Source organism: Lynx rufus, unplaced genomic scaffold (genome assembly GCF_022079265.1).
Source record: "Lynx rufus isolate CCGP_SWC_20201006 ecotype Redwood Valley unplaced genomic scaffold, mLynRuf1.p SCAF_8, whole genome shotgun sequence".
NCBI classification, from domain to species: Eukaryota; Metazoa; Chordata; class Mammalia; order Carnivora; family Felidae; genus Lynx; species Lynx rufus.
The window spans coordinates 4,853,065-4,880,356 of NW_025814896.1; the positions used below are offsets into that span (position 1 = coordinate 4,853,065).

Sequence of the window (27,292 nt, forward strand, 5' to 3'; positions counted from 1 at the left end):
TCCTTTAAATATATTCAGAGCACAGAATTTATTGAACAGAATACGGAGACAGCTAGTACAAAAGTTAATGCCTCGGCCGGACAGGTCTCATCAGGCTGACACGGAACATGTAAGAACATGCTGTGAATGGCTCCTTCGATCAGGGCACTGCAGAAATACATCTCCTTCCCTCCGGGAAACGTAAAGTCAGCCATAAAACCATGAATTTATTACATATCAGATAACCAAAATGTACGATGGGAAAGAGGCCTTTCCTGCACAAACTTTTAAAATGGATTCTATGTCAAAACAGGAAATAACAACTTAAAATACAGAAAAGAAACGTTAAGAACACGAAAGCATTCTAAGACGTCGCTTAAAATACTCGATTCCCAAGACGTTCCTGTACATCGAAGTCAGGGCAAAAACACACGCCACGCGCTGCGGAGAGAAAGACGTAAGGCAGACCAGGGACGGCATGTGCCATCGAAATGACTCTTTGCTCACAGAGGAGAGGGGAAGGTGAAAGGGACCTTTAAACAGACCACTCTGAGTTTCTCATAGGAAGTTTCAGATGGCAGCAGTTTATAAATTCTTTAAGAAAGGAAATGCGAGCCGCAGAAACGAGAGCCAAATGCATCTTGCCGTCTTGCGTGCATACAGAAGCTTGCAGCACCTTACCGAGGCTGCTTACAAATGGAACACACAAAAACAAATCGCTCCCATTGATTACTTCCTCCGCATCTCCTACAGTATCTAACACACAGAAGGTAAACGGGTAAGTGTTTGCCAGACGAGTGACTGTTGGAAGCGGGCGGCTCTTGTACACATGGTCTCAGTGTCGCAGACAATAAATTCTGACCTTTGAATCCAAGTAAGAGAGTCAATGGGAAAAAATATCCTTCTATGAATGCCGCGGGAGAGGGTAACAGCTGAGTGTAGTTTACTTCTAAGATAACAAAAGAAAGATGGGAATGCAGGCATCCGGCTCTTAAAAAAAGAACCAGACCTTGTTCGTATCACATGGAAAACCACGGAGACGACGTTGAGAAACATGCATGCTAATCTACATTCGTTTTTAAATCACAAAAAGCGATGCATCCTTGTTAGCGCTGAGCCGTAATGAAACCGTGCTGAGATATCTGCTGTGTCTACCCTAGCCGGTGTGCGCTGAAGGGAAACGCGAAGTCAAAGGCAACCTGTTTGGCTGCGGCCGGCCAAGGCGTTGGGTGGGAGTCAAATGAAAGGCTGGGGCGGCAGCCGGGCCTGCAGAGGCCGGGCTGGGCTCCTGCCGCTCATCAAGATGCAGTGAGTGTCCGTCAGTCCTGCACCCACGTCCATTAGCCAAATGATTAAATATACGTCAACCCTGTGCTATAATAAAGTAATTCTAATAGGGCATTGTCACAGGATCAATGTTTCCTGGTTTAAAAATAAACATCAGCATTTATCTAGCAGCAGAAAACTATTATCCCAGGGTACTGTTTTATTCAACTGACATCTTTTAATCAAAGCAATCCATATTGTGGCAACATTCCAAGGTATCGTAATTGCAAATATCTACGGCAAGTTAGGTAATAGCTGTATTTTGGTTGCTGGCTTTTTCTGCCTCTTCTACAGAGTCGATGCAGACATTCTGTGATGAATTAATTCCATTAGGGAAAACATCGGAAGTGACTGTATGACTCGAGACCACGTCTCACCTGCCTCCACGGGTTCCCTTCTAACTATCAGACGCAACCGTTTCGTGTGCGTTCGTGTCTCCTAGATGTTTCTGTAATGAAAGCGAGTAAAACGAAACCTTGTCTTTCAGCGGCACCGATGTAGCTGAACACCCCCACGGAGGGAGGTCTGGATCCCCCCCGGCAAGGGGCGAGAGGCCTCGTGCACCCCAGTTAACACCCGGGGAGCCTGAGCCCCGTGGACTAGGGGTGCGGCGGACGGGACTCGGGCGCAGGGGTGAGCGGGCTGGGGGGGGGGGGTCTCGCTGGAGACGCATGCTCACAGCCTTCCGGGCCTGCCTCTGGGCTGCTGCCCCCCGATCAGGGTCTGCTGTGACTCGCTCCCTTCCGTGACTTCCCGGAGAAGGGCAGCGCTGATTCGGGGAGAGTTCTGAGCCTGGCAGCTCGGTGGTTTTCAAACCCCGGCGGGCCACTTCCGGGATACCAATTTTAATGAACTGCCCTCGCTCCGCATTTAATTTACAAGTTATGTAAAGCCTCCGCAGAAAAGCATCCTCGCCACTGCCTCGCCGAGACAGACTGGCAATTTTCTTTCTACGGCCCCCCAATTCATTCCCCAGGAGCATGAGGCAGAGACCTTCAGGCGATGAGAAAATGGAAACACGCGCATTTCTGCACCGCCTGAAGTGTGTTTAGTTTCAAAAGGAAAAATGAAACGCATCTCGGCGAAGCTCGCTTCATCTTCAGAACGAGCGCACAAGCTACGGAGGCGAACACATCGAGGTGCGCGGCCGGTCGGGGCGGCCGGGGCAGGGAGAGCTCGCTCACCAGCCTTACACACGACTGCTCCGATGGGACCCGCTCAGAGGCACCCTTGGTGCCAAATGAGAGGATCTAAGCACTTGCTCGATTCAACCTCTCGGAGGTTCCATTTCCTCGTGTGCGCGACAGAGCCCCCGCGCCCCCTGGGTCACAGCAGTCGGGAGGATTCGGCTCAGTCACGGAATGTACCGGCAACACTCGGCACGGCGCGGAGGGAGCGTCGCAACAGTGGCAACTTTCTCTAAAAGGCCCCTATCAAAGCGGCTCTGCGGAAGGCTAAAAAAAGGGAAGGGGAGGGGAGGGGGCAGCCACCTACAAATCCGATCAGGCCAGGGCCACCCTGAGGGACCCCACTTTACGTGCGGCACGTGTGGTCTCCGAGCTGCCCTTCGGGTACCGGAGAGTAATCGCAGGCCGCGTCAGATCTGTGCACGGGGACCAGGGACATCCGTCCACTGTTCGGGGGGCTTTCTAAATACAAGTCCGTTTCTGCTGATCTTTGGAAGCATTCGCTTCCAGCCAGCGGCACACACACCCAAGCTTAACCGAGACAGGGCTCCCCCAGAGTGCTCGCTTCTGACAACTCCAGAGTTTGAGTCGGTCCGCCTCCAGCCGGATGGACTCAACAGAAAGGGGCCGGGGAGGCCGCCCTAGAGCACAGGCCGCGCGAGACGCCCTCAGTGAGCTGCCATCGCCAGCAGGGGGCGCAGCGGCCTCTTCACCTGAGAAGGGCTGGGAGAGGGGCGTTACTCAAGGGTTCAAGGTGACTGACGCCCAGGTCCCATCTCTCTCGTTTTTTCCTTTTCAAACCAAGAATTCCACCAACCGTAACCAGAAACTTGTAAATGGTCCAGTTCTTTAGAGAAAGGGACTGAAAATGACAAACGCTGTTGTATTTTGGCATGGATTCTGAGTTTGCAAATATAAAGATTTGTGAGTGCAAAAAATATAGGCACCATTTGAAAAATGTTAAGCTACTTACATATGGTACATATGCTACACACACACGCACACACGCGCGCGCGCACACATACACACACACACGAGTTTGTTTTCAAATTAATTTGAAAGGCTATTTAGCTCTGAGCCATCACTGCATTCAGTTATATCTGACTCAACACAGCCTGCAAGTCCGTGCTGATATCTTTCGATAGCAATTCTGTTCCTGGGATTTGTTTGAAAGCGTTTAGGTTTTCACGGATCACTGGAGGTTCCTCATTTTTCCCCCTTCTGTGTTATGTAGGTATAAGCCGTCTCTCTAGGCATAAACTGTCCACTGGTAAAAATCAATTTTGATTTTATCAGTATTTATTACTGCTGGTGCCAGCAATTTAGAAGACTAGGGAGGGAAACGAAACATGCAAACTAGGAGAAGGAAAAAAAATTAAAGCCGGGTCCTCATACCTACAAATAACACAGCCTGCTGTCTTCAAGAGGTATTTTGGTACTGTGCGGAGAGAGCTTAAATTATCAATTTAAAAATTCAATCAATAAAAATTTAGAGGACTCTCTTATTGCTTACATTGCTTATGTATTTGTGGGCTTGGTGGCAGGTCCCTACGAGGGCACCGCTCCCAGAGGGGCTGGAAAGCGGTGCCCAAGGGCAGGCGGGGGGGGGGGGGAGGGGTGGCTTGCTTCCGGGCTGGCACCCCGGCCGGCATCAGCCCTGCCCGCGCCAGGCCAGTTTGTTCTGATTATCTCCTCTTGGGGCAGGACAGACCCACGTCAGGGGAACACACAGCCACCTCTTTGCCTTTCCTCTCATTCCTTCTCTTCTGTCATTCTCATCTGAGCAAAAGACACTCAAAAGGTGCGTACTCCTCCAGGTTCAAGATCTTGACTGTCTGTGGCTCCCGCAACGGTCCCAGACCCTTGGCAGTGCTTGCCCCCCACACACTCACCCTCTCGTGACACGCCCTTCACCGACTGCATGGTTCCATGACATCCAGTCTGCCCACCATCACCCTCCATCTCTCCCCGGGGAGTTCCCTTCTTCTGCTCAGAAAGTTCCATAAACTAACATGCGCTCACCAAATCTTAACCTCCAAAGAAGAGCGATTTTACAGGATGATTAGTCAGAAAGAAGACAACTCTGGATCTCAAATTCAGATTTTCAGCTGCGAGCAAAATGCCCTCATCTTTGAGAAGCTGAATGCCGGCTCCTACATACACATGAGACACCAAATCGCTTTGCAAGACCCAAAGCAGAACGGATATCCGAGGCACTCTTTTCAAGAACTCACTCGCCCCAGGATAGGCACGGGCAGACTCCAGCCTCACCGGCCAAATCCCACCAGCCGTTCTTGTGAGTGAGGTTTTGTGGGAACGCACAGCCACGCCCTTCGAGAACAAGTCTGCAGCTCTCTGCTCTAGAGAAACGGGAACAGCTGGAGACCCTGCTGGTCACTTCCCGTCAAGGCCATCGGGTGCTGCCAGCCACGAAGAGTGGTTCGCTGCAGCTCCCACACCTGGACTGGAGTCCGCTTACAGAAAATTCATGGCAGAAAGCGTCTCATTCTGTTCCGGAAGCCCCCGGATCCGCACGCACGAGAGAAGACTGGACACTAACTTCTACTTGGGTGGCCCTCCGCGTCGGGCGCTCTCAACCCGGTCTGACCGACAGGTGTGTGGCTGAGAAGCAGGGCCACCCCGTGTTCACCGTGAGCACTTCGGACGCACAGGAACTTCTCGTGAAGACAGAAGCTACTTACTTACTCAGCCTACAGGCATCCAGCTGCCAGGCTTTAGGTCCCTGACCAGACCCCCAGAGCCACAGCCAAGGCCCTTGTGCCCCAGCCAAGTTCAGGAGCAATGTGACTCAAGTGAATGACTTCTAACGACCTTCTTCCTTTTGATGGATCTGTCTTTTCAAACCCACCCACTCCCTGGAGCCGCACTCAGCCTGCCTTTCACTAATCTTTTCTGCCTGGCTCCTTGACCCAAAGGAGAGTTCTTTTCCTACCGAAGGGCAAGGTAATGGAAGGGCGAGGGTGACCAGTTGCTTAAGATTTTCAACAGTTTTATTTTTATACTTTCAGTTGAAGCCAACGCCACACACACACACACACACACACACACACACACACGCACGTATATAGCTATATCTATATTTAAATCATTAAACATGTATTTTCATTGATAGGGCTCATTTTAAAGCCAACCTTCCAATAACAAAATAATAACGAGGATCATAAAAATAATAATTTCCCCTCTACAGCAAAGGTGACAAAATGACAAAAGAACTCTTAATTCTGGGGCTTTATTTTAATTTTTTTTCTTTTTAAGATGCTACATGGTCGAACAGAATTGGATTGGTCTTTTATGGCATAAAATTAATTTACAGTCAAACTCCCAATAACTACTTGACGACTATCTGAGGAGCCTGTGGCCCCTCTCCCCGCCCCCACCCAGCTGGCTCCCTCTCCGCCACCACCCTGCCGCCCCATCTCGGGCCAGGGCCACACGGGAAAGGTCAGGACCAGACTCAGGGCGCACGTGCTGGAAGTGTAAGTGGTGGCTGAGGGACAACGGAGGAACAAGAAAGAACGTCAGCTACTCTTCTCCATCAGAAAGGGTGACAGAGTTGACCGCTGCTGATACTAAGAAAAATTCCCTCTCGATGACGACTGTCGTTCGTCTACACAGAGAAACACTTCGTGGCAGCTGTTCCCAACGTTCACAGCACCCCCACCTGCATCGACGCGCAGAGCCTCGGGGGGGGGGGGGGGGGGGGAGGAGCCCGCAGCCCTCCGGCAGCACAGGTGTGATTTGGAGGCCACAGCATTAATCATGATCTCGTGGCAAGAAGGAAACATGAGAGGAAATACATTAAATAAGTTAAATATGCGTTACACATCTCTGAAGAACAATTCCATCTCACTACATGAACCAACAGTAATTCAGCTTGGTCCCTTTAAGAGAACAAAGCATTGACTTTAATTTCCAAAGTGGTGGGTCAGTCGGTCACCGTCCGCCTCCCGCTCCCGACGGGCAGAACTGACGCTGCCACAGCACAATTCTTCTGGCTTCTGACCCTGTTCGTCAGTCCCAGGGAACCGACGGCCAGGGCAGAACATGGAGAAGCAGCCCGGGGAGCGAGGGGGCGGGTGGGGGGTTGCTCTGGGGAGGGGACGGCCCTCCCCACCCCCACCGCACCGGGCTCCGGCTCCCCTGAGGGCCAGCACCAACCGGCAGGAAGACTGTCTCGTTCTAAGAGAGGTAATCAGTCCAGCCACACGTACCAAGGCTACAAATGTTTAAAATGACACTTCCAACATGCCATTATGGTTTAATCACGGTTTCCCTTGTCATTCACAAAGATCATTATGTTCCCCCGATCACTTACTATACATTTTTAACTTTCTAAAAGATTGTTACGTTATAATTTGTGTGTGTGTGTGTGTGTGTATGTGTGTGTGTGTATGTGCGTATGTGCACGCGTGCGCACGCGTGGGGAGGGGGTAATTTAAAGGCAAGACCTGTGAGATGTCATCATACATTAACTTCTTTTGACACATGGTTATGATAAATTCAAACCCCACAGAATGGCGGGCCCGTCAACGCAGTGTGCCACCCTCCGCCTGCCGCGTCTACAAGGCGATCTTCCCTATGATCACACCGACAATGAAGAACAAAACCACGAGAGCAAGGAGCCGGGCGCTGAGGCCCTCCTCCTTCCCAGCCGTGGCTGACACGGGGACGGGGCTGTGGCTCTGCACCGTCTTCCTCATGCGAAGTCCGTCTTCTTCCTACGGAAGCAAATGCACATTTTCAAAGACAACCCAAGGCCCCAGAAGCAGAAGTCAGCTGTACAGTTTAGCAGAGCAGGGTGGGCTTTTAAGCACAGACTTGGATCACGTGGTGTGGTCCAGCCTCCTCACTTTTCAAAGGGAGAAACTGAATCCCACGGAGAAGGCGGCACTGGCTTGAGGCCAGGGAGAAAACGCTGCCAGCAGCCGGCCCCTCTTTCCTTCTGCCCACCTACACGAGGCTGCCAGTGCACCTTTTTATACCACACATCTAAAGCAGGGCCTCGGTTCCCCGTGACTTACAGAGAAAAAGCTCCCGACGGGGTCCGCCAGGCACATGTGAGACCTGGGACCACCCACCGTCCTGGCCGCGTCTCCGGGCCACCCTTCTACACCCGACTCCAACCCTCTCTGTCCTTCTTCCTCTGATGAGCAGTCTTCCCTGCTCAGGGCATCAATGTGTGAACGACAGGCATTTCCCGAAGCACAAATCTAAACAATCACAAGAAGCTACACAGGTAGGGGGCCCACAAGTTTTCCAGTGCAGAGCTCTGTAGTTGATGAGTTACATGGAGACTGCTGGATAGAAAACAATGGTATCTGGGATACTATTAAAATGTGACACAGTTTGATCAACGCATCTCAAATATTTTCGACTTAAAGCAAGGAATTCCCGCCAAAGGAGCAGCATCCTTTTTCACATCTCTGCAGACATTCGGCCACACTTTTCCCTCAACTACGTAGATATGCACAGAACAGAAACCCTTTCTTTCTTCACTGATCCCAAGGCCCAGTGCACATTCCTCAACAGGCCATGCGTCTCTCCACGTGGTCCCAGGCGTGCCTCCGGCTAACGACCCCGTCTGCTCATCCCCAGACTCGTAGGTCCTGGAGACAACAGGCAGCCAGCCCGCCAAGCTGACTCTCCAGGCACTTGGGGCCATCTCTGTGGGACCACTCATCAGTCGGGTCTCCGGGACCCGTGTCTGTGTGTCCCCAGCGACCCCGGTCAACGGGGAGCTCCTCCATGGCGAGGACAGCTCACGTATGCACCCACGGTGCCAGGTACAAGGGAGGGCCTCGAGAGGCGTGTTGGCCAAATGAAAGAGTGAAAGGACACAAAACAAGAAATCAGTGTTTGGCAGGGATGAAGAATCTTCTAACGTCAAGACTGGTCTGCTAGCATTGTGAAGATGTTCTGCTCACGGGGCATGGCCAACACCACTGCACAGTGATGAATGAGCGGCGTTATTCGATTAACTTCAAAAAAAAAAAATGGGCACAGCAAAATACAGCATTGATTTTATTGGGTTTATATAGAAGCTATTTCTACCTATTTATCACTTTAAACGTTTCTGAAGAGAAATACACTCAAGGAGAAGCTTCATTCGGGCAGATCTTAGATTTTTCGCCAAAAAGCAAAGTGTCAGCTTCATAATTTGCTCCATACTGAAAGTTACTGAATGAGGCAAATCAAGATTACTGCAAAGAAAGAAGATGATGCCATTTTCCAGACACTGTCAGTTCTCCTGTATCTACTACACTGTCAGCATGAAAGAAGGAAAAGTCAACTGAACTGAATTTCTCATGTGCATCTGGTGCCATGGTAGTTAAAGAGCGACAGTCCAGGGCCTGGTGGGGCAGCAGGACCGAGAAGAAGACAACAGGCCGGCCTCATACTTAAGCTGCAACAGAAGTTCCTAGGATCAGATGTTCAGAAACCTCTTCAAGACCCAAGACCCCGTCTGAAACACACATACTCTTAAAGCTGGAAGGGGCCTCAGACACGTTCTGTGAGTGGAGGCCCAGGAGACGCCGTGACCACCACAGATTCAGAGCGGGTCAAGTGTAAGCAGTCACTACCACAACACGTGAGGGCTCCGGGGCCAAATGAGGTACGCCGTGCCCCCCCTCCCCCACCCGTGCAGCCCGACCCTCTGACGCCAGTGCCGACCCCTCCGTCAGCATCCGCCCACCGGAGACTCGGGGGCCTCCTTCTGTGGGCTCCACCCGTCTGCCGTGACAACTTCCTGTCTCCGAGCTCCTCACCACATTAGTAGTTTGTTGAGACCCTACTGCCCAGACCCACCCAGAATCTCCAAAATCCAGAATGACGCCTGTGTTAAAACAGAGTACAGGTCAGTATTCACCCTCCTAACAAAGGACTCTCATTCAGTGGGGATGGAGGAGGATTTGAAAATGTGAAGTCAGGATACCCACTGCGGTTTTGTTTTTAATCTCAGAATTGATCTTCAATTTATGCTAGTGGGAGGATGACAGAGGCTTTGTTTCTCAACACGAGGACAAGAGTCTGCAGGCTGAAGCGGGAGAACGGGAAAGATGGGGACTCTGGGGCACACAGCCCGGGTTCTCATCTCACTGACCGTGTGATCTCAGGCAAGTCACTTAACCTCTCTGTTCCTCAGTTTCCTCATCTGTAAAGTGGGGGTGATGATAATCACCAAAGGGTTTAGAAGATCAAATAAATTATAACACACAAAGTACAAGGGAACAAGAATTTGAATAGCTGAGAAACTTCTGCTCAAGGGACGCTGGTTAATTAGAGGGCAGGGGGTTGTTCGGAGCTCTTTTGAGAACCTGATGAAAGCCACAGACCTCTCTCCCTGAGGAAAGAATGTGCAAATACAAAACAACTCTACAAATTCAGGGATTCATCAGCTTCACCACCCAAGATCACAGGAGGAAAGCCCTTGTTTTCTGCAGATTGTCAGGAATAAAATACCACTGGGGCACCTGGCTGGCTCAGTCGGTACAGCATGCGACTCTTGGTCTTGGGGTGGTTGAGTTCGAGCCCCATGTTGGGTGTGGAGATTACTTAAAAGACTTATAAACTCTTTAAAAAAAACAAGAAAGAAAAGAAAAGAAAAGAAAAGAAAAGAAAAGAAAAGAAAAGAAAAGAGACAAGAAAAGAGACAAGAAAAGAGACAAGAAAAGACAAGACAAGAAAAAAGAAGAAAAAGCCATTACCTTGAATTGCTTGTTCTCCTCCCGCAGCCTCTGAACTTCACCTTGCAGCCTCTTACACTCCTCCATGACCTTCTTAACCTCAGTGTCATCCAAAGAGGAGCTCAGAGCTTTAGACACCGTTGGTGTTTCTGTCTTTGATGCGGTTGTGGGTATGATTTTATTTATTTCTACATCATGCTGTTCAGAAATAAATGAAAGCCCAAGTGTCACCAACTATGTAATAAAGGACTTTTTTATGCAAAGTAAAGTAGTTCTCAGCAAACACCACACGTGGTAGTGTTTCATCCACACTGTAAAATGTCACATTTATTTTAAAAATGGATCACTTTATCTAGTATCTTAATAATCTAAAGCAACGGGGCCCCAGAAATTATGGATAAGGGCAAATAATGAAGTTCGGCTGAGACTAATACTTCAAAGAAAGAGAAAAAGGACCGTGCATACCGCACTAGCAAATCCCCGCCATGCAAACAGTAGCATATCGTAATCGTACAAGCTCGGGAGTTACTAGCCACGAGTTACTGTCACCAGGAAGCCCTGAACATCCCCAGGATGGGCTGGGACGGGGGAAGGGGGACGGGGGAGGCCAAGGAGAACGTGACACCGAGGACGATTTATGTCACGAACTCAGAACTCTGAAGCTGCGTTGCAGGTGAAACGAGCTCAGCGTCTGTGATATTTCAATCCAGGGACGTGCGCGTCCCCCACGTCCCGGCCAAGACGGTCACGACGGCCTCTGGAGAGTGCCCGGGGCGGGGATGTTCAGGTGTGCTGGGGAAAATAGAACAGGCGGGGACCAGCGTGCTGAGGGCTCCGTGCGGCCCCCGGAAAACGACTAGCTCTCCCTATCGCACCCTCGGGCTCGACCCCTCGTCTTCCAGAGGAGAGGAGGGGTTCCTGCCAGGGCGCCCCCCCACCCCCGCCTCCACAAAGCTGGCTCGGCACAGGGCCGGGAGCTGAACAGCGATGCCGACCTTACCGGGATGTGCAGCGGGAAGAGAAAAAAGCAAAAACAAAACAGCCCACTACCCATCCGAGAAACAGGATAACGACAGCGGTCAGTCACTGAGCAGGAAGAAAATACTAAGCAGTGGTGACACATTATCAACAGCATCCCTGGACGCTGCTGTGGACGATGTTAACAATGTGAGCGCTTCGATTTCCCAACTCCAGCTATTAACAGACAGGGTAGTTGAATATTCTGTGTGTTTCAAACAGTGCTTTTAATACAATTGAAGATTTTCTGACTAGGTTGAAGGAAGGTCCAAATTAGCACTTCGGATACAGTCTTCTCTCTTCAACTGGCCACAGGCAAGGGCCATGACAGGCTTGTCCCTTGGCTTCCCAGAGAAAAGCCAGTCGACAGCTTGGAGGAAGCCGGTCCTTTCAGCGACCCCCTCCGGCAACACGAGGTGGGGGGGGGGGGACTCCCAATGGAGGCGATGATTCCGCCCCCACCCATGCACAACGGGCAATGTCTGGAGACACCTTTGGTTGTCACACGAGAGGGGGGACTGTTCGTATCTAGTGAGCAGAGGCCAGGGGTGCTGCTGAACAGCCTACAAGGGCCAGGATGGGCCCCCAGCAGAGAATGACCCAGCCCCGATGTTAATAGTGCTGAGGTTGAGAAACCCTAAAGAGGCAGGAGGGGGAAGGGGAAAGAGCGGACGGACAGGGAGACCCGCGACGGAGGTCTGTGGAACAGAACCCGAGAGCCTGTCCGTCAAGCACCATGATCAACGGCAAATTATTCCCTGTTTCAGACTCACCCACTGTTTTACAGCAACCTATAACTTTGCCAAGTCAAAGAAGCGCTTTAGGATTTAGGACATTCCAACAGCCAACAGGTTGCACTTTTTAAGACAAAAAAAATTGTTTCAATTAGGTGTCTTTCTGCAAGCCTCTCAAAGGCTGATTTCCTGGAGGCCCGCTTACTTGTTGACTTCAGCTTATTTTTTTCATCACACGTCAGAGGAAGGAAAATAATTTGCCAACTTAAATCTTGGTTTTGTAGGAGATGGTATGCAAATAAGTATCAGCTTGCAACATTCAATTATTGTTAACCATAAACATACTTACTGGTTTATCATTTTCTGCTGGCAATTCAAACACACATCTAAGTTTTGAATCCATAAGGTCTTCCGGTTTTGCCTCCTTCCACTAAAACAATTTAAATTTAATAATCAAGATATTACAAAGCTGCCGGAGGAATAATTTTCTTCCTATAACTGACAATTTCAGAAAAACACTCTTAATGAGAAAGCCCTGATGTATATCAAATAAAGAACTTACGTCTGTAGAGATTTCAGTAGCTTTAACGACAAGATTAAACACACTAGCTTTCCCGAATACTTCTCACGCTTCACAAGCCCAGTCCCGCCGTCTGATCCCTCCACACCAACCAATGCTCCTCCCTGCTGCTAGTCTATGGGAAGCACGTGGAACAGAGACGACTGACCATCACCGGAGGAAGAGGAATTGTCTAAATTATGTCCGAAGGACCAGAGGCAACTTTGGCTCTCCTTAGGAAAATAAAACGGACTTTGCGGGATACGCCCTTCTTAGAGAGAGGAAACGTACACTACCTGGGAGTGGATTCAGAACCACACTGCCCACTACCAAAGGGGCACAGCTAGCAAGCCAGTGTCCGGGTGGCCCCCCCCACTCCCTCCAGCCTGCTGGCGGGAACACCTTGCCGGCTAAATCAGATCCATGCTCTGGGATGATGTGCTCCTGGCTCAATCCCCCTCCTTCTGGCAGTGAGGACAGGAATCCCAGGGCATGCTGAGAAGCGCAGGCCAGCACGGCAGGAAGTTTACGATACTCCCCCCTCCCCCGGGACCATGCAAGAGCCAGGAACGCGCCAAACATCAGAGCGGCCAGATGCATCGGGGCAGGTCCATTCAGTGGAACCGCACGCCATTCAAATGCTACCAAAGAGTGTTTGCTTGCACCGAACGTTAAGTGAAGAAGCTAGAAACAAGATCTGAAGTTTGTTCCTCTGTACGCACACACGAGCACACGTGTGTGTGCGTGTGTGTGCGTGCGTGTGTCAAGAGCATCAAGCAAGGATCACCGCTGGACGCTACAACCACCGGGTGAGGGCGAGACTGCTGGCGAGCAGCACGTTCACATGGTCTCCAAGTACCTGATTACTCAAGGGTATCACAGATTACCTATTCCCCAAGGGGCAACTGCGCTTGGACGCGGGAACGTTGGCAGTCACCTCACCATCGTAACCAAGGGATCCAACTTAGCATCACCGACAGAGGGACGAGCCAGTACTCCGTGCCTTCTGGCACGGTGCATACAGGACGTTACTTATGGCATATTCTTGCCAAAACGCATTTAACCTGAATGTGATCGTGAGGAAATAACCGAACAAGTCCAGAATGTGGGGCGTACAACAACCTAACTGGCCTGGACTCTAAAAACTTCAAAGCCACGAAAACAAAAAAGGGTGAGAGTACTCTACTAGACTAAGTACTAAGTCTAAGTACTAAGTACTAAGGTCTTCCGGTTTTGCCTCCTTCCACTAAAACAATTTAAATTTAATAATCAAGATATTACAAAGCTGTATAAGAACAACTCAAGGCCAGTCTGGAGTAACTGGAAAATGCTGCATCAGGGTCTTTCTGCTAGATAATATGACTGAATGAACGCCAGTTTTCTCAGCCAGGGGGACAGTGCTGTGGCTATGCCAGAGCACTGTCCCTGCCCTGAAGCACGCACGACCGAAGAGTCGTGAAGCCTGCGTCTTACAACCAAGCGGTTCAGCGAAAAAAGAGTTTACAACAGAAATGAAGCAAATGTGGCCAAGTGTTAGATGGTAAATCTAGGCAAAGTCTATGTGAGTAGTCACGATATAATTTTTTCTACTTCCTGTACATCAAAACACACACAAAAAAATAGTTTAAAGAAATGGCACAAGGCTCTCAAAAACAGTGGTTAGGTCGAGCATAAACAAATCTTTTAGTTTTAGTTACTTTTGGTTTTATTTTTGCTTACGTGTGTATTTCCACAGCTTCCTACAATGGACATTCCCTAGAAGAATTTTTAACTCTTATAAAAATCATCCTAAAGGGAGCAAAACGGGGGCCTGGCCTACGACGGCCCTCAGACACGGCAACTCTGGACTCCGTGCCCGGTGTCGGAGACACACAGCACGCTGGGTCCCACGGCAACGGAGTCACTTGGGTTTTTAGCCCCCTTTTACAGGTGACCAGACCCTAGGAAGAGTTAATGAAAACTGCCCGCGGCCACAACGGTAGGAAAAGGCAGGACTCAGCTCCACACCACAGACGCCCAAGCCCACGCTCTGGTCTCTGAGCCATGCAGCCAAAGCCAAGCAGAACGCACTCTTGGAGTCCCCAGTGTCCCATCTGCCGTGTATTTCCTCGCTCACACAAATCAACGTGAAGTGACACATCACGTTGTGGGAAACAGAAGAGAAAGTAGCGAATGCCCCAATAATCATTCTTAGGAAAAGGGGAAGATCACCTATTATCACCGATCTCTCTCGAACCTCAAAGTATCTGGCTTCCCCTTTATTTCCTGCCCCAAACGTGAACATCCACCGAGATGGCCAGTAATGCTTTTCTAAGACTGACCGAAAAGGCCGAGCGGTGACACTGGGACGAGGCGGGAACCTGTGCATAAAAAGCCCTCGGCACAGAATTTTGAAAGAGAAAAACCACAGTGCCGTGTGAGCCACCGCAGTCTCACGTCTGCAGGCACACCTCGGGTGACCAGTCTCCTAGCCTGGGCTGGAGAGCTGGAAAGTGATGAAAACGTTGAGAGAACCCTGCCCTTCTCTCCCATCTGTGAGGACTGGCCAGTCCGGCCTAGCTGGGGCGGTGGCCCAGGAGGTTATCCACACGTGATTCCCGTGGCATCAGAATGCCTGCTGATTCATTTAAATGTGTAAGGAGCCTATTTTCAGGAGAATTCCCATTATAATCTTTTTCCAGAGAAACCAATAATATAGTATCACTTACTTGTTTCATAAAAACAAAGCCATCTTATTTTTACCAAAATTAGAGACAGTTTAACACGTATTGAAGCAGGGAAAAATGAGGGAAACGAGGGAGGCAGGGGGGAAATCCATGCTTACCAGAAACAAGCAAAAACTAAACCCTTAAGCATCGAAGGACATTTAGCATCCCACTCTCTCACGTCCCTCTGGGTTCTCGGGGGAGTGATGGGGAGGACACGGTAAGAAACACCCCGTATAATGAGAGGTATCCTTTTCTGTGGGGGATGGGAGGGGAGACACAAAAAGGGGAGGGAATCCTCAAACATTTAAGATACCATCCATCAGAGCAAGGAAGTGCTGAAGCTAACGGATATGAAAGTCAGAAGAGTATTCTGGAAAGTTACATAAAATGTGAAAATAAGTTTGAGAAAAACCAGAAAGGTAGTCAAAGTACAAACCTCCTTGAAAACAACACTCCCCGTTAAAAACAATGTTGACACATTTTGAAATGCATGCACCCAAAATTCTGTACCTAATCATTTTCTTTTAATTACTAAAAAAAAAAAACAACAAACAAGTAAGAAGCATTCAGTACTTACTACTGCTTCCATATCAGAAGTGTCAGTTGGAGCAAACATAGACTGAACCATAAACTTGTGTTTACTTTTCTCATTGGGATCATAATCGAAAGGCTGTAACATCACTGGGAAAGAAAATATTTCATTAGGAGGGTCAGAGCTTGGTTATCAGCAGCCATTTGTCACGTTCAAACTCGTATTCTGGTCGTACAGCAGCTTACCAGGGCTCTCGCCCGAGCCTCCTAACGCCCAGGTGAGGTTAGCAGGGCAAGACGACCAGCGTCTTCTCGGCTTTTCAGGGCTCAAGCCTGAGGTCCAGAAAGGCCGGGGGCCTTGCCCCACGCCAGACAGCAGGCGGTGGCAGAGCTGACTTGGGCAGAGGACTCAGCCCCCCCCCCCCCCCATCCCTAGCCGCCCTTTCACCACCGTGCGCCTGACGCCACGTCTGCCACAGCCCTGGCGGGACAGGTAAACCGGGCGGAAACAGCACTTGCCGGCTGTGCTCCAGAGAACACGCCCAAACGATCTCTTCAGGAAGTAAAACGATAATCCGAGACATTTAAGTGACTGTTTAGTTTTAGCTTTTCTCTGTCCCATTTCCCATATAAGGCATTCAAGGGAGTGCTTCAAATACGATTTTGCCGATAGGACGTTAGGAAATGTTCACAGCCTGCACACTCTCAGCGAGGGGAAAACACCACCTGGGTACACCCCACATTTTCTCCCCAAACCTGGAGGGGCCTCCCAGAAAGGCTCCCTTGGCTAAGTCACGCCCACTGCACTGAGGAGGCCCCTTCCCGTTCCCACTGGCTTCCTTAGAACCCACCCTCGTTAAATGGTGGCGGCTTTATTTTTGTTTTAATTTTTACGTTTATTTTTGAGAGACAGGGAGACAGAGAGACAGAACGTGAGCGAGGGAGGGAGACGCAGAATCCCAAACAGGCTCTGACAGCACAGAGCCCGACGCGGGGCTCGAACCCATGAGCCGTGAGATCATGAGCTGAGATGAAGTCAGATGCTTAACCGACAGAGCCACCCAGGCACCCCAAATAGTAGCTGCTTTAAAATACGGCATCTGCTACAAGGCTCCGGCCAAAGCACCCATCTGGCTAAGTCCTCTGACACACAACCTCTTCACACGCAGGAAACGGCGTCCCGACCACGCTAAGAGCCGACGGGGACTCGGCATCTCCCACGTGCAGGAACCCGGGCTGTACTTCAGGTCTACTATTAGCTCATTTCGTCTTTGCGAGGTAGGTACTGCTCCGGAAGTTATTTTAATGCCCGTTGCAGGCGAAAAAAACCGAAGCACAGAAAGGTTAACCGACTCGCCCGAGGTCACAGCGCGAAGGAGCGGACGCTCAGAGCGGGCGGGCCTCCGCCAGCGACCGAGTCCCCGCCCACTAAGGGCGCAAGCCGCGTGCGTGCGTCGTTCTCCCCCCGGCGCAACGCTCCCCCGGCGCAACGTTCTCCCCCGGCGCAACGCTCCCCAGGGTCCTCCTGCCTCTGAGCCCCCCTCTAAACCGCCCCTGCGGCCGAGAGGGGGCCCGCGTCCTCCACCCTAGCTTACAAATGAAGAGCAACACACGGAAGCGACTTCCTCAAAGCCACGGTGCCAGGAAGCAGCCCAACTTCTCCGAGGGGCCAAGTGCAAGCCAGCACCCCCTTCGGCCACACCGGTCGCTCCAACATGAGGCAGACGCACACTCTGCACCCCAGGAGCACCGCCACGGACCTCGCGAAGGACCGCGACGGACAGCAGAAACGCAAACAGCTCGGCCATTCAGGCTGCGGAGGCAGAGTCCCCTCCCTCTTGGGGACACAGAAAGTCCACTGCAGTCTGACAGCAAGGCACGTTCAAACGCTTCCATACGGGCGGTCACCCGGGCGGTCCCACGGCCCGCATCACCCATCTGAGTGCTCTGAGCGACAGGAGGCGTTACCGGGAAACTTCTTCAGGACAAAAATCGATAAACGTGCAAACCTTTTTAAAAGTCAGGGCTTATGCACACACGACATCAAGTCTAGAGCCAACAAAGTTGTCCCGAGTACCCCAAATTCAGCATGACCATCAGCGGGGAGAACAAAAGGTCACTTAAAACACAGGCCACTGAGGTGTAGGCGCACGGTTCCCTCCCGAAAGAGCAGTCCTCACTGGTGGCTTTGGGCCCGGACGCAGCTAACTCCCACCCTGGCACCACTGAGCTGGCAAGGGCTCTCCTGAGGACAGACCTGGGGGGTCAGTCCACACGTGGGCTTGACATTTAACCTAAGGGACAAGTGACCAGACCAACGGGTCAACAGCACAGACTCTTCTTTTCAAAGTTCAGTTCCCATCATGCTTTTTCCACCCCCAAGACTACAATGAGGAAAACCCACATTATAAACTAAGGAGCCAATGTCTCCACAGGTACCGAGATCCTTCTTGGACGGGGGCTGTCAACCTTTTTTGAAGCTGGGTCAGCACTGTTAAAAAGTAATGTGAATCAGGTTTTGAGAATTTCCGGTTTCACTTGGCTGTGACCAAGTCATGCTTTGCTATTCTGTCAGGACAGGAAGGGAGAGGACTGTGTCCTAGACCACACTCAGATCTCCAGCAGCTCACAGGCTCCGGGAGCAAAAACTGCCTCGCCCTTGAGACGGCACTTTCTCAGCTGTGAACGGCCCCCCATCATCCTCCACCATGGAGACCGATGAGGCTGAACCAGAATGATCTGCAAAGAGCCCCCAGTGCTCAGGAGACGACAGCAATCAGAAGACACTGCTCATCTCAGAGAAGCTGGCCTTTTAGTTCAAGCTACGGTGGATCACATGTACACAACGGACAGACGGGTCCAGAGAACCTGAGAACGCCCTTCCACCCACAAACAGCCTCGGAGAGACCTGCTGTTCCCTTTCCTTCTTGTCCCCAATCCTGGAAACAGGGCAAGTGAGAAGTAAGAGCCAAGAGACCCGCATGTGGATTCTAGGCCTGCGCTAGGGCAAGACTGACCTTTCCACCTCCCCACCCCCACCGCTCCGGTGGCGTCACAAGGTCCCAGGAAGGAAAGAAAGACGGCCGCGCCGGTGCCTACTCCCTACCAGGCACCGCAGAAGGCACGCTTTCATTACTTCTCCCATTCGGTCCTCGCGACAACCCACCCAAGAAGCCCGTGCTTCCCCCCAGACAAGGGCTGAGAAAGGCTGACTGGTCTCCCTCGGACCCCACGGCCAGCATGCCAACACTGGCCTCGCTTCCAGAGTCAGATTCCACACCCGGCTGCTCAAAGCACTTCCACAGACCGAAGCCCCCCCGCCCCCCGCCCCCACCGCCCAACCCAAGAGGTGATCCAGCAGGTCAACGGCGTGGTCGTGGTAATCCCAAGACGCTCGTCCCTGTGCCGGTGCGGGGATGCTGAGATCCGCAGGGCCGGCCGGGCCAAAAGCAGAGCAGAAGCAGCACGGGGCGGGGTCTCCGTGTCAGGTGTCCTGCACACCGGCAGGGTTTTTTAAAGGCCATTTTCACTTATTAATATCCTGGACGAAGCCATAACCATCACTAATTTTATTAAACCTCGACCCCCGACGACACATCCGAACACTCGGCGCAATGAGATGCGAATGCGCGCGCGGCACCCGCTGTCCCAGGAAAGCGGCCGTACAACTGTCTGGGTCGTGAGCAGAGCTAGGACTTTCTCACGGAACACCACTTTCTCGAAAGAACAATCGACAGAAAAACCACGGCCACGCAGACCTGGCTGGACGGCAGACATCGTCTCGAAAACAAAGCGTGCCTGTCCCTTCAAGGAAAACGACTTTCAATAGCTGGTGCCAACGAGAAAATCCAAGCTTTGTACCAAAAATGAGGCTCTTGGAAAGCTGGTATCTGCCATCAAGAGCTCAGTTTCCCAAACACTTCAAGACTTTTCTGATGAGATCAGCAACTTTTTGATGCTGGGTCATGAAGTATGTCAGCATCTGGAAGATCTGCATGACTCTGCTAATATTCGGTATTCAAAAGCCCATTCCAAGTGCAAGGAGAGACCAACACATTTTAGTGAAGCGAAGTTCAAGTAGCTCACTGACATGGCTTCAGATTGCACACTATACCAAACTTGAAGAAAAGTGCCCCTTGTCAAGTTTTGGTGTAGTATTAAAAGCACAATGTCCAGAATTATCTGGAAAGGCTGCTAAAGATACTCCTCCCTTCCTGAACCACACATGTGTGTAAAGTGGTTTCTCTTCACATACATTCACCAGAACAACACGCTGTAACACACTAACTGCAAAAGCAGATGGGAGAGTTCAGCCTGCCCTCTACCGAGCCAGACATGAAGGAGAGTTACAAAACATGCCAGATGATGCCAGGCTTTTCACTAAATTTTTGAAGTTATTTTTCATTGAAAATGTCACTGTTAGCATGTAAGTGACTTACTAATGTTATTAAATGAATGAGTATGCTTAAAATGTCTCACCTCAATGTATAATATGATAAATACTGATACAACCCACAAATGAAAAAAGTTCTTTGGGTCTTCAGTTCCTAGGAGTATAAAAGAGTCTTGAGACCAAAAGGCTGAGTGCCATCATTCTAAACAAGCTGCCTCACGTGCCCCTCCAGCAGGAAAATGATCTGGCTAAATCATTCAAGTGAGGCACCGGCAGCTTTGTGTCATGCCTCTTGGGAGAAAGAGCGGTTTAAAAGAGAGACGCAACCCGGGTGCCTGGCTGGCTCAGCGGGCGGAGCGTGCGAGTCCTGATCTCCAGATTGTGAGTTCGAGCCCCAGGCTGGGTGTAGAGATTACTTAAAAGCAAATACATACAAGAGAAAGTCACTTCACACAAACCGAGCCGTGAGCTCCAGCACGTACCCAGGCCTTGGGTGAAGACAGGAGCGCCCACGCGAGCACACCCACCACGGGAAGGGGTCCGGGGCCCCCCGTGCTCCGCTAACCAAACCTCCTCGCGGCTGCTCGCTCCACCTCTGCGGAAGGGTGCGGAGATCCCCTGCCACCCTCAGACATCACAGACGTCACCAGCACAACCGCAGGCCTAGAGAACATCCTACCTCCCAAGCTGCCACGGTGCGGTCTGAAAGAAGCGCTACAAGGCATCCCTGACGTTCGGACCCGAGTTCAACACGAACGTGACAACAAAAGCAGCGGGGACGGGCGGTGAGCAAATCACCTCGAAAGAGCACAGGGAGACAGCCGCAGGTAGCAGGCCAGATGACCCCTCCGGAGGGCGGGACTCGTGAAATGGAAACACACGTGCCCCACGCGCTAGCGAGGCCGGCGAGCTGGAAACGCGACACCGTGAGTGAAAACCACGGCCTGCTGGCGGGCCTCCAGGAGACTCAGGGTCCAAGTGGCGCTCAGCCCCTCCCCCCCGGCAACGGTCCCCCTTCCACCTGCCACCGACCAGCTCTCCTTTCCTCGTGGGTTCGCAATCAGCAGCTGGAGAGGACAGCAAGTGTCCACCCAGACCTCGAGAAGCTTCGTGAACCCTCGCTGTGCCCAGAACCCACAGCCTGTCCACCACTGCCCCCAACTCACGCCAGAAAGTTTGTATTTCTCAGCTACCACCATGTCCTGCCCGGTTCAATTTGCTATTCCCTATTAGCTGGAACTTTATGAGAACATGACAGAATAAATGTTGTTAATCGTTTGTTCTTTCAGCTCCATACATGCAAATGGTGACAGAAATTATGTACTTTTTTCCGTGACAGGCTATAAAAGAGCTTCCCATTAACTTAATTTATTTCACTTGAATATCGGAGACACTGATGATAAAACCCTCTTAAACGAACCATCTATCCTACTTTTAAAATGTATGTGCTGATACTACATTAAAAAGAAGCCGGTTACCAGGAGACCGCTCACCATTCACCAACATTAACGCTTTATGAAACAATGTCGGCCGTGTCACAGATGGCAAAAGCGGGGTCCTGCTGGGAAAGGGCCTTCGGGGGTCATAAAAGAGAGGGTCAGTAAGATCAGACTTTCTTCAGAAGAGAAGAAATGCAGAATATATGCCACTTACCACACACACCCCTCAGAGAAGTGACGAGCTGACTGAGCACAGGACAAAAGCTTCCCGGGAGAAGCCAGGCAAGTTACACATTCACTTTCGTCTGCATCACGGTGCGAACAGAGCAAGCGAATGAAAGTCTTGCAAGCACCACGGCACATGCTTTATTATTTTTTAATCTCAGAATCTTTTCTTTTTTCTTTTTTCTTTTTTACTTTAGAGAGAGAAGAGTGCAAGCGGGGAAGAGGGGCAGAGAGGGACAGAAAGAGAGAGAGAGAGAGAGAGGATGAATGAATCCCAAGCAGGCTCCGTCCTCACTGCCATCATGACCTGACCTGAAACCAAGAGTCAGACGCTCAACCGCCTAAGCCACCCAGGCACCCCTGATCTCATCATCTTACCATCAAGATGTCTCTCTCCTCATTTATGTGACCAAATCTCGGCTCAGGCCTCCACAGACATCTAGATTTCTCCACCTAAGAGATCTTCTCCCTTCCTCCCAGTTTCTCTTCCAAATCAAGTCACCCTGCACAGCCCCTATAACCCTACAAATGTAATCTCCCCCCCTACACACCCTACTCACCCTCACCATATTCCTCAGACCAAAACCCTCCTACAGAACAACCCTCTCTCCCAAGTAAGAGACAATCAGTTCAACTCCTCCCGGTCTCCTCAGATTTCCTGGTCTGAACCCACAACACGGATGCACGTGTGTTGGCCATGTGCCCATACCCACACAGGGTGCTCTGTCATGACCCAAGCCTCTTCTTATCACGTTGGCCGCACCCGGCATGTCTCTCTGGGTCTTCCTGCCCTACCCACACCTCAATACACCAACCTGCCAGGGCTGAACCCACTAATCTGACTTGGCAACGAGGGGGTCTCAAGGTTCAGCATACATCAGAATCACCTGGAGTTCTTGTTACAACACAGGTGGCAGGACCCCACCTCCAGAGCTTCTGATTCAACGGACTTGGGGTGGGGCCGCGAACGTGTGTTTCCAACATGGTACTGATTCTGCCGGCCCAGGGACCACACCCCGAGAACGCATGTTCGATACATCGCCTAACACTGGGGCTGCCACCAGAATGCTATCTCACACCCTCATTCTTATTTGGGAACCTTATTCTACCAGTGGACATTGTTGACGTGAAGATGCCTAAGCTCCTTCCCACACGTCTGCCCTTCTACCCAATTAGACCGGGAGCAGGACTCCCTGTTCTGGTGTCTCACGCTCCGGGTGTGCGCCTTCTTCCCTTCCAACATTCAAAGCACACCTGAATCACGTTCCCTCTAGAAACCTCATTGGGGCAGCATGAAGAGAGAAAGCCCTTTTCAACCCTCAACCGTCTGGCTTCCCTTCTCTCCTACCTCCCGGAGCCAGTCACCCTCGTACCCATGGGTTAGGACACAGTTTCCAATCTCCCCATCGCCTCTCCTTCTCTCTCTCTCCCTCCTTTCGTATCACCTGTACACGAACAAGGCTGTTCTCTCCCAAACCGCATTTGTGGCGTAGTAAAGTGGTCACCGCTCTGCTTTTCTAAGCTAATCAGAAACAAGTCAGAGCTCACGATCAGCTTAAGAGACTTAAGCACCCTTATCATGAGTCAATGTATCCTTCTGTTAGGATTCTCAAAGTGTTGAAACCATAACTGCTTTCTGGGACTCTGCCTATCCACAGATAGGATGGAACTATTGATGGAACTAGGAATCTAGCAGACAAATAATTTTATCTATTTATAAATAAGTTAACACTGAATTGTCTCTGTGTTCTCTATAGGATTTTCCAACTCAGCACAGCGCATCTTAGATAACAAACTCCCATTGTCTCGTTAATTTATTTGTGCAGAGACTAGTACAAATGTACCTCGGCGTCACTAGAAGATGAGATGTGCCAGATGCAGGCACTGGCCAAAACACAGGGCTCATTCACTCTTTTTTACAAATATCCTTTAAAATACACATGGTTTGGGGCGCCTGGGTGGCGCAGTCGGTTAAGCGTCCGACTTCAACCAGGTCACGATCTCGCGGTCCGTGAGTTCGAGCCCCGCGTCGGGCTCTGGGCTGACGGCTCAGAGCCTGGAGCCTGTTTCTGATTCTGTGTCTCCCTCTCTCTCTGCCCCTCCCCCGTTCATGCTCTGTCTCTCTCTGTCCCAAAAATCAATAAACGTTGAAAAAAAAAAAAATTAAAAAAAAAAAAAATAAAATAAAATACACATGGTTTTACAAACTCCAACATACTTTCCTGTCTCCTATAATACTTCACGATGGAATACAACATAGCCTTTTCGTGATTACTCTGGGGATTATGAACACCCATTATGTACAATCTGAGAAAGACCTACAAGCTACGGCTCCTGAGATGGATTAACTGAAATATGGAGAACGGTCTGCCCTGAAGCTTAAGTAATCCCAGATCCCGGCTGTGGTTTCCAAATCCTCTCCCCCACTTGCTCTTCGTGGTATTCCTGTCCAGCCCTTCACTGTGGCCACTTCCCAAAGCCCTCTGACCTCATTCCAGCCTGTGATGGGCTGAACACGAGGACAAGGCTAACGGTGAGTTTAAAGTAAGAGTAAACAAGAGAGTCGAGACGAGGCGCTCAGGGGTATAAATATCCCAGAAACTAGCATGAGTAAAAAGAACGTTACTTTTGGCTGCTCGTTAATTTTTTGCTCCTCAGTGACTCTGCAGAAAGCTGAAGCTGCCTTCCACGAAGTGAGGCAGACTCAGTGTCCCTGACAGGTCCTCTTGATCCTGCTCCTTGAAAATGTAAAGAATAAATAAATCGTGTCATACTCCTAAAAAGAGAAACACAGGATTCTTCTTAAGAAACTTAAATATTACAGTAAACTTTGAAAAACAAATCTTAAAAAACATAATTAGGCTGAATTTTTGTTAATTTCCTTTTGTAAAACACCAGAATCTCTCATCTGGTGCAAAAGATTAAAGACATCTTTTAAGTATAAATGTGAGCTGTTCTTATCTGAGAGCAATAAACTTGGTTCATGAAAACCATTTATAAAAGAGTTCGCTTATCAGAGACTTCCAAAGCAAATGATCAAACGAAGAAGAATGCTGCTGTTAAGATGCCCAAACCCCCCAAATTTAGCTCCTACTATCAGCACTTGACAGATGAATGGCTGACTTCTCTCTCTAAGGGCAGTGCACTTATATGCTGGTGCTAATCACCTAAAAGCCGCAGCCCAAGGTTGACTGGTCCAGGGCAAGCAAGCAGCTCCGTTAAACTGAGTCAGCAAAACCTTAAAAGGATTAATTATCAATGGCAATACTACCCAATTACATTAATTGACCAATGTTTCCATCCAAGAAGAGTTGCTGATATTCATTCTCTCTCCTTAGGATTTTACTGGAAGAACTTTATGCTTTAAAATGTGATTGAAATAAGTGCTGAAAAGGGCTATATGTCAGGAGTGAATACTGCTCCTTAATTCTTTGAATTTTAATTTAAAATACAGATGCAGACACTAAATTTCTGTTTGTTTGTCTTTAATCCATTTTCAATTCCCAGGGTACACTTAGTAAAGTGTATCTGTACCTAAATATTGGTATCTTTAATGACTCTTTCCAATGCCCCCCCCCCCAAAACACAGATATTTTGCATTTCTAATTTGCTTGGTACAAAGGCAACCAATGTGCATAATTGAACTGCAAATGGAAGCATGCTCGCTACTTTAGTGGAATTAGAATTCAGTGAAGGTTATAAAAATATTAAACTTAATATCATATTACAGGAAGCATAAGTATTTTTGATGGGCCCATAATTTTACCACTTCACCTGCTGTATCCGCTGGCAAACATGGTTTGGAATATTAATGGAAAACTCCCTCATTATTAAACTGCAGTATTAAAAAAAAAATTCACAACCACTAACAGCTTACCACAAAGACATTTTCAGAAATTATCTCCCTTAAAAATATTTTCCCACCAGACAGTTCAGAAAATAGATTTAATTTTGTAAAGCTAGAACAAATGGGGAGACCCCTCCACTGCTTCAAACAATTCATTAATTCAAAAAGTTCTATTTTCCTTGCATTTAAAATCTCAGGGCGGGGGGGGGGGGAATCCAATCTCCTCTTCTGCAATCTCCATTTAAGTGTAGCTATTTTGCTGAGGTCCAGATTTGAATAATTCAAAACCATCTCTAGTAGATGGTGTGTATCGAGGAGCAAGGGCCAAAACCACGGCACTCGGGGCCAATTCACGCCAACAGAAAGCTCTCCGCACCCCTCACCTGCCACACTGCCTCGTCCGGCAGGCACAGATCCCAGAACGGGCCTCGAGAAGAATGGGCTGAGACGAGCATCTACAGAAAGGACAAAGAAAAGGACTCCCACCCTAGACCCAGGTGACCAGACCACAGATCATCCCTTTGAGAAATCCACACATTCGTTATGTGTGTTTCCAACACATTCCAAAACATTTGTTATGCCTGTTTCCAACCATTACTTTCCCACCTAGGTTTATAAAACAGAACTGTTATTTTTTCAGGACTCAGTAAGTAATTTGCCATCTTCTGAAGACAATAACGTGATAGGTCAGAGTGTGGAGTTCTGACGCACAGTGTAAGCTCCCTTGAGTATCCAGCCTACCTGAAAGCTGAGAAGAGCTTCACAGGGTGTGTTGGGAAGACATCTGACAACTACAAAGTCTCGCCTCCTCCCCCGATACAACCCTGATTTGTGTGCCTTCAAAACCTCGCTCCCTCTGGCCAGCTACCTGGGTGGACATCCTCCTCCTCCTCCTCTTTCCTTCCCGCCCCACTCTCTCAAAGAATGATTTATAACCTTCCCTAAGAGCGCATCCCAAGAGTTTTCAGAAACGGGAGAGAAATCTTGCACTAGGCATGCCCTCTCCAGGCGTGCTGTGACACTCCGTGTGGTACACGGGGCAATACTGGTAGTAATGTCTGAAGCTGATGTGACGACCACCTTTCTACAGACTATATCTGAGATTTCACTAGAAGACAAATGCGTACCATAGAAAGAAAAAAAAACACGTCTCTCTTCTGAAAATTAGAAAAACTCCATTAATTAATAAAACGTATGGAATGAATTTATTTCTAGAAAGGTATCATTCAAGTAGGTACAATCCCCTTCAACAAAAACCAGGCAGTTTTCGTCACAACTAGGGGGAAGATAATGCCGTCACACTCTCGCACCATGCACTCAGTTAACACAGCCCTGGGAAACACTCTGTGCGGTAGATACTAGTCCTTCCGTTTTGCCAATGAGAAAATTACCAACTAGAGACAGGAGTGGAGCAGCCAAAGATGAGCCAACAGGCTAAACAGCACCGCCACGCTTTCTGCTCAGGTTCCCGGCTCCCAAATCTAGTGAGCTTTGAGGACAGCGGGTGGCACCAAGCCCGGCCACGTGCACCCCTGGGGAAAAGGGAAGGCGGGCCTTTGGACACTCTGCACTGCCTGTCTGCAGGTGTCTTTCTGGTCCTGAGGAGGGTTCCTCTCCCAAAGGAACCCAGAAACTCTAGGT

At 49.8% G+C, this 27,292-nt stretch overlaps 1 protein-coding gene across 2 annotated transcripts in view; it reads right to left on the bottom strand.

Moving 5' to 3' along the window:
- Window positions 1–5,726: 5,726 nt before the first annotated feature.
- The window catches only part of VAPB (VAMP associated protein B and C), a 54,410-nt gene continuing 32,844 nt past the window's right edge, over window positions 5,727–27,292 (bottom strand). The window contains exons 3-6 of one of the 2 annotated variants that reach the window (XM_047067918.1): window positions 15,794–15,897; window positions 12,299–12,379; window positions 10,220–10,396; window positions 5,727–7,231 (exon numbers count right to left, since the gene is read on the bottom strand). In XM_047067918.1, coding sequence (XP_046923874.1) covers window positions 7,073–7,231; window positions 10,220–10,396; window positions 12,299–12,379; window positions 15,794–15,897 — 521 coding nt within the window. In that variant the 3' untranslated portion in view covers window positions 5,727–7,072. The remainder of the gene's footprint in view (window positions 7,232–10,219; window positions 10,397–12,298; window positions 12,380–15,793; window positions 15,898–27,292) is intronic. The other variant, XM_047067919.1, reaches the window with a different exon arrangement.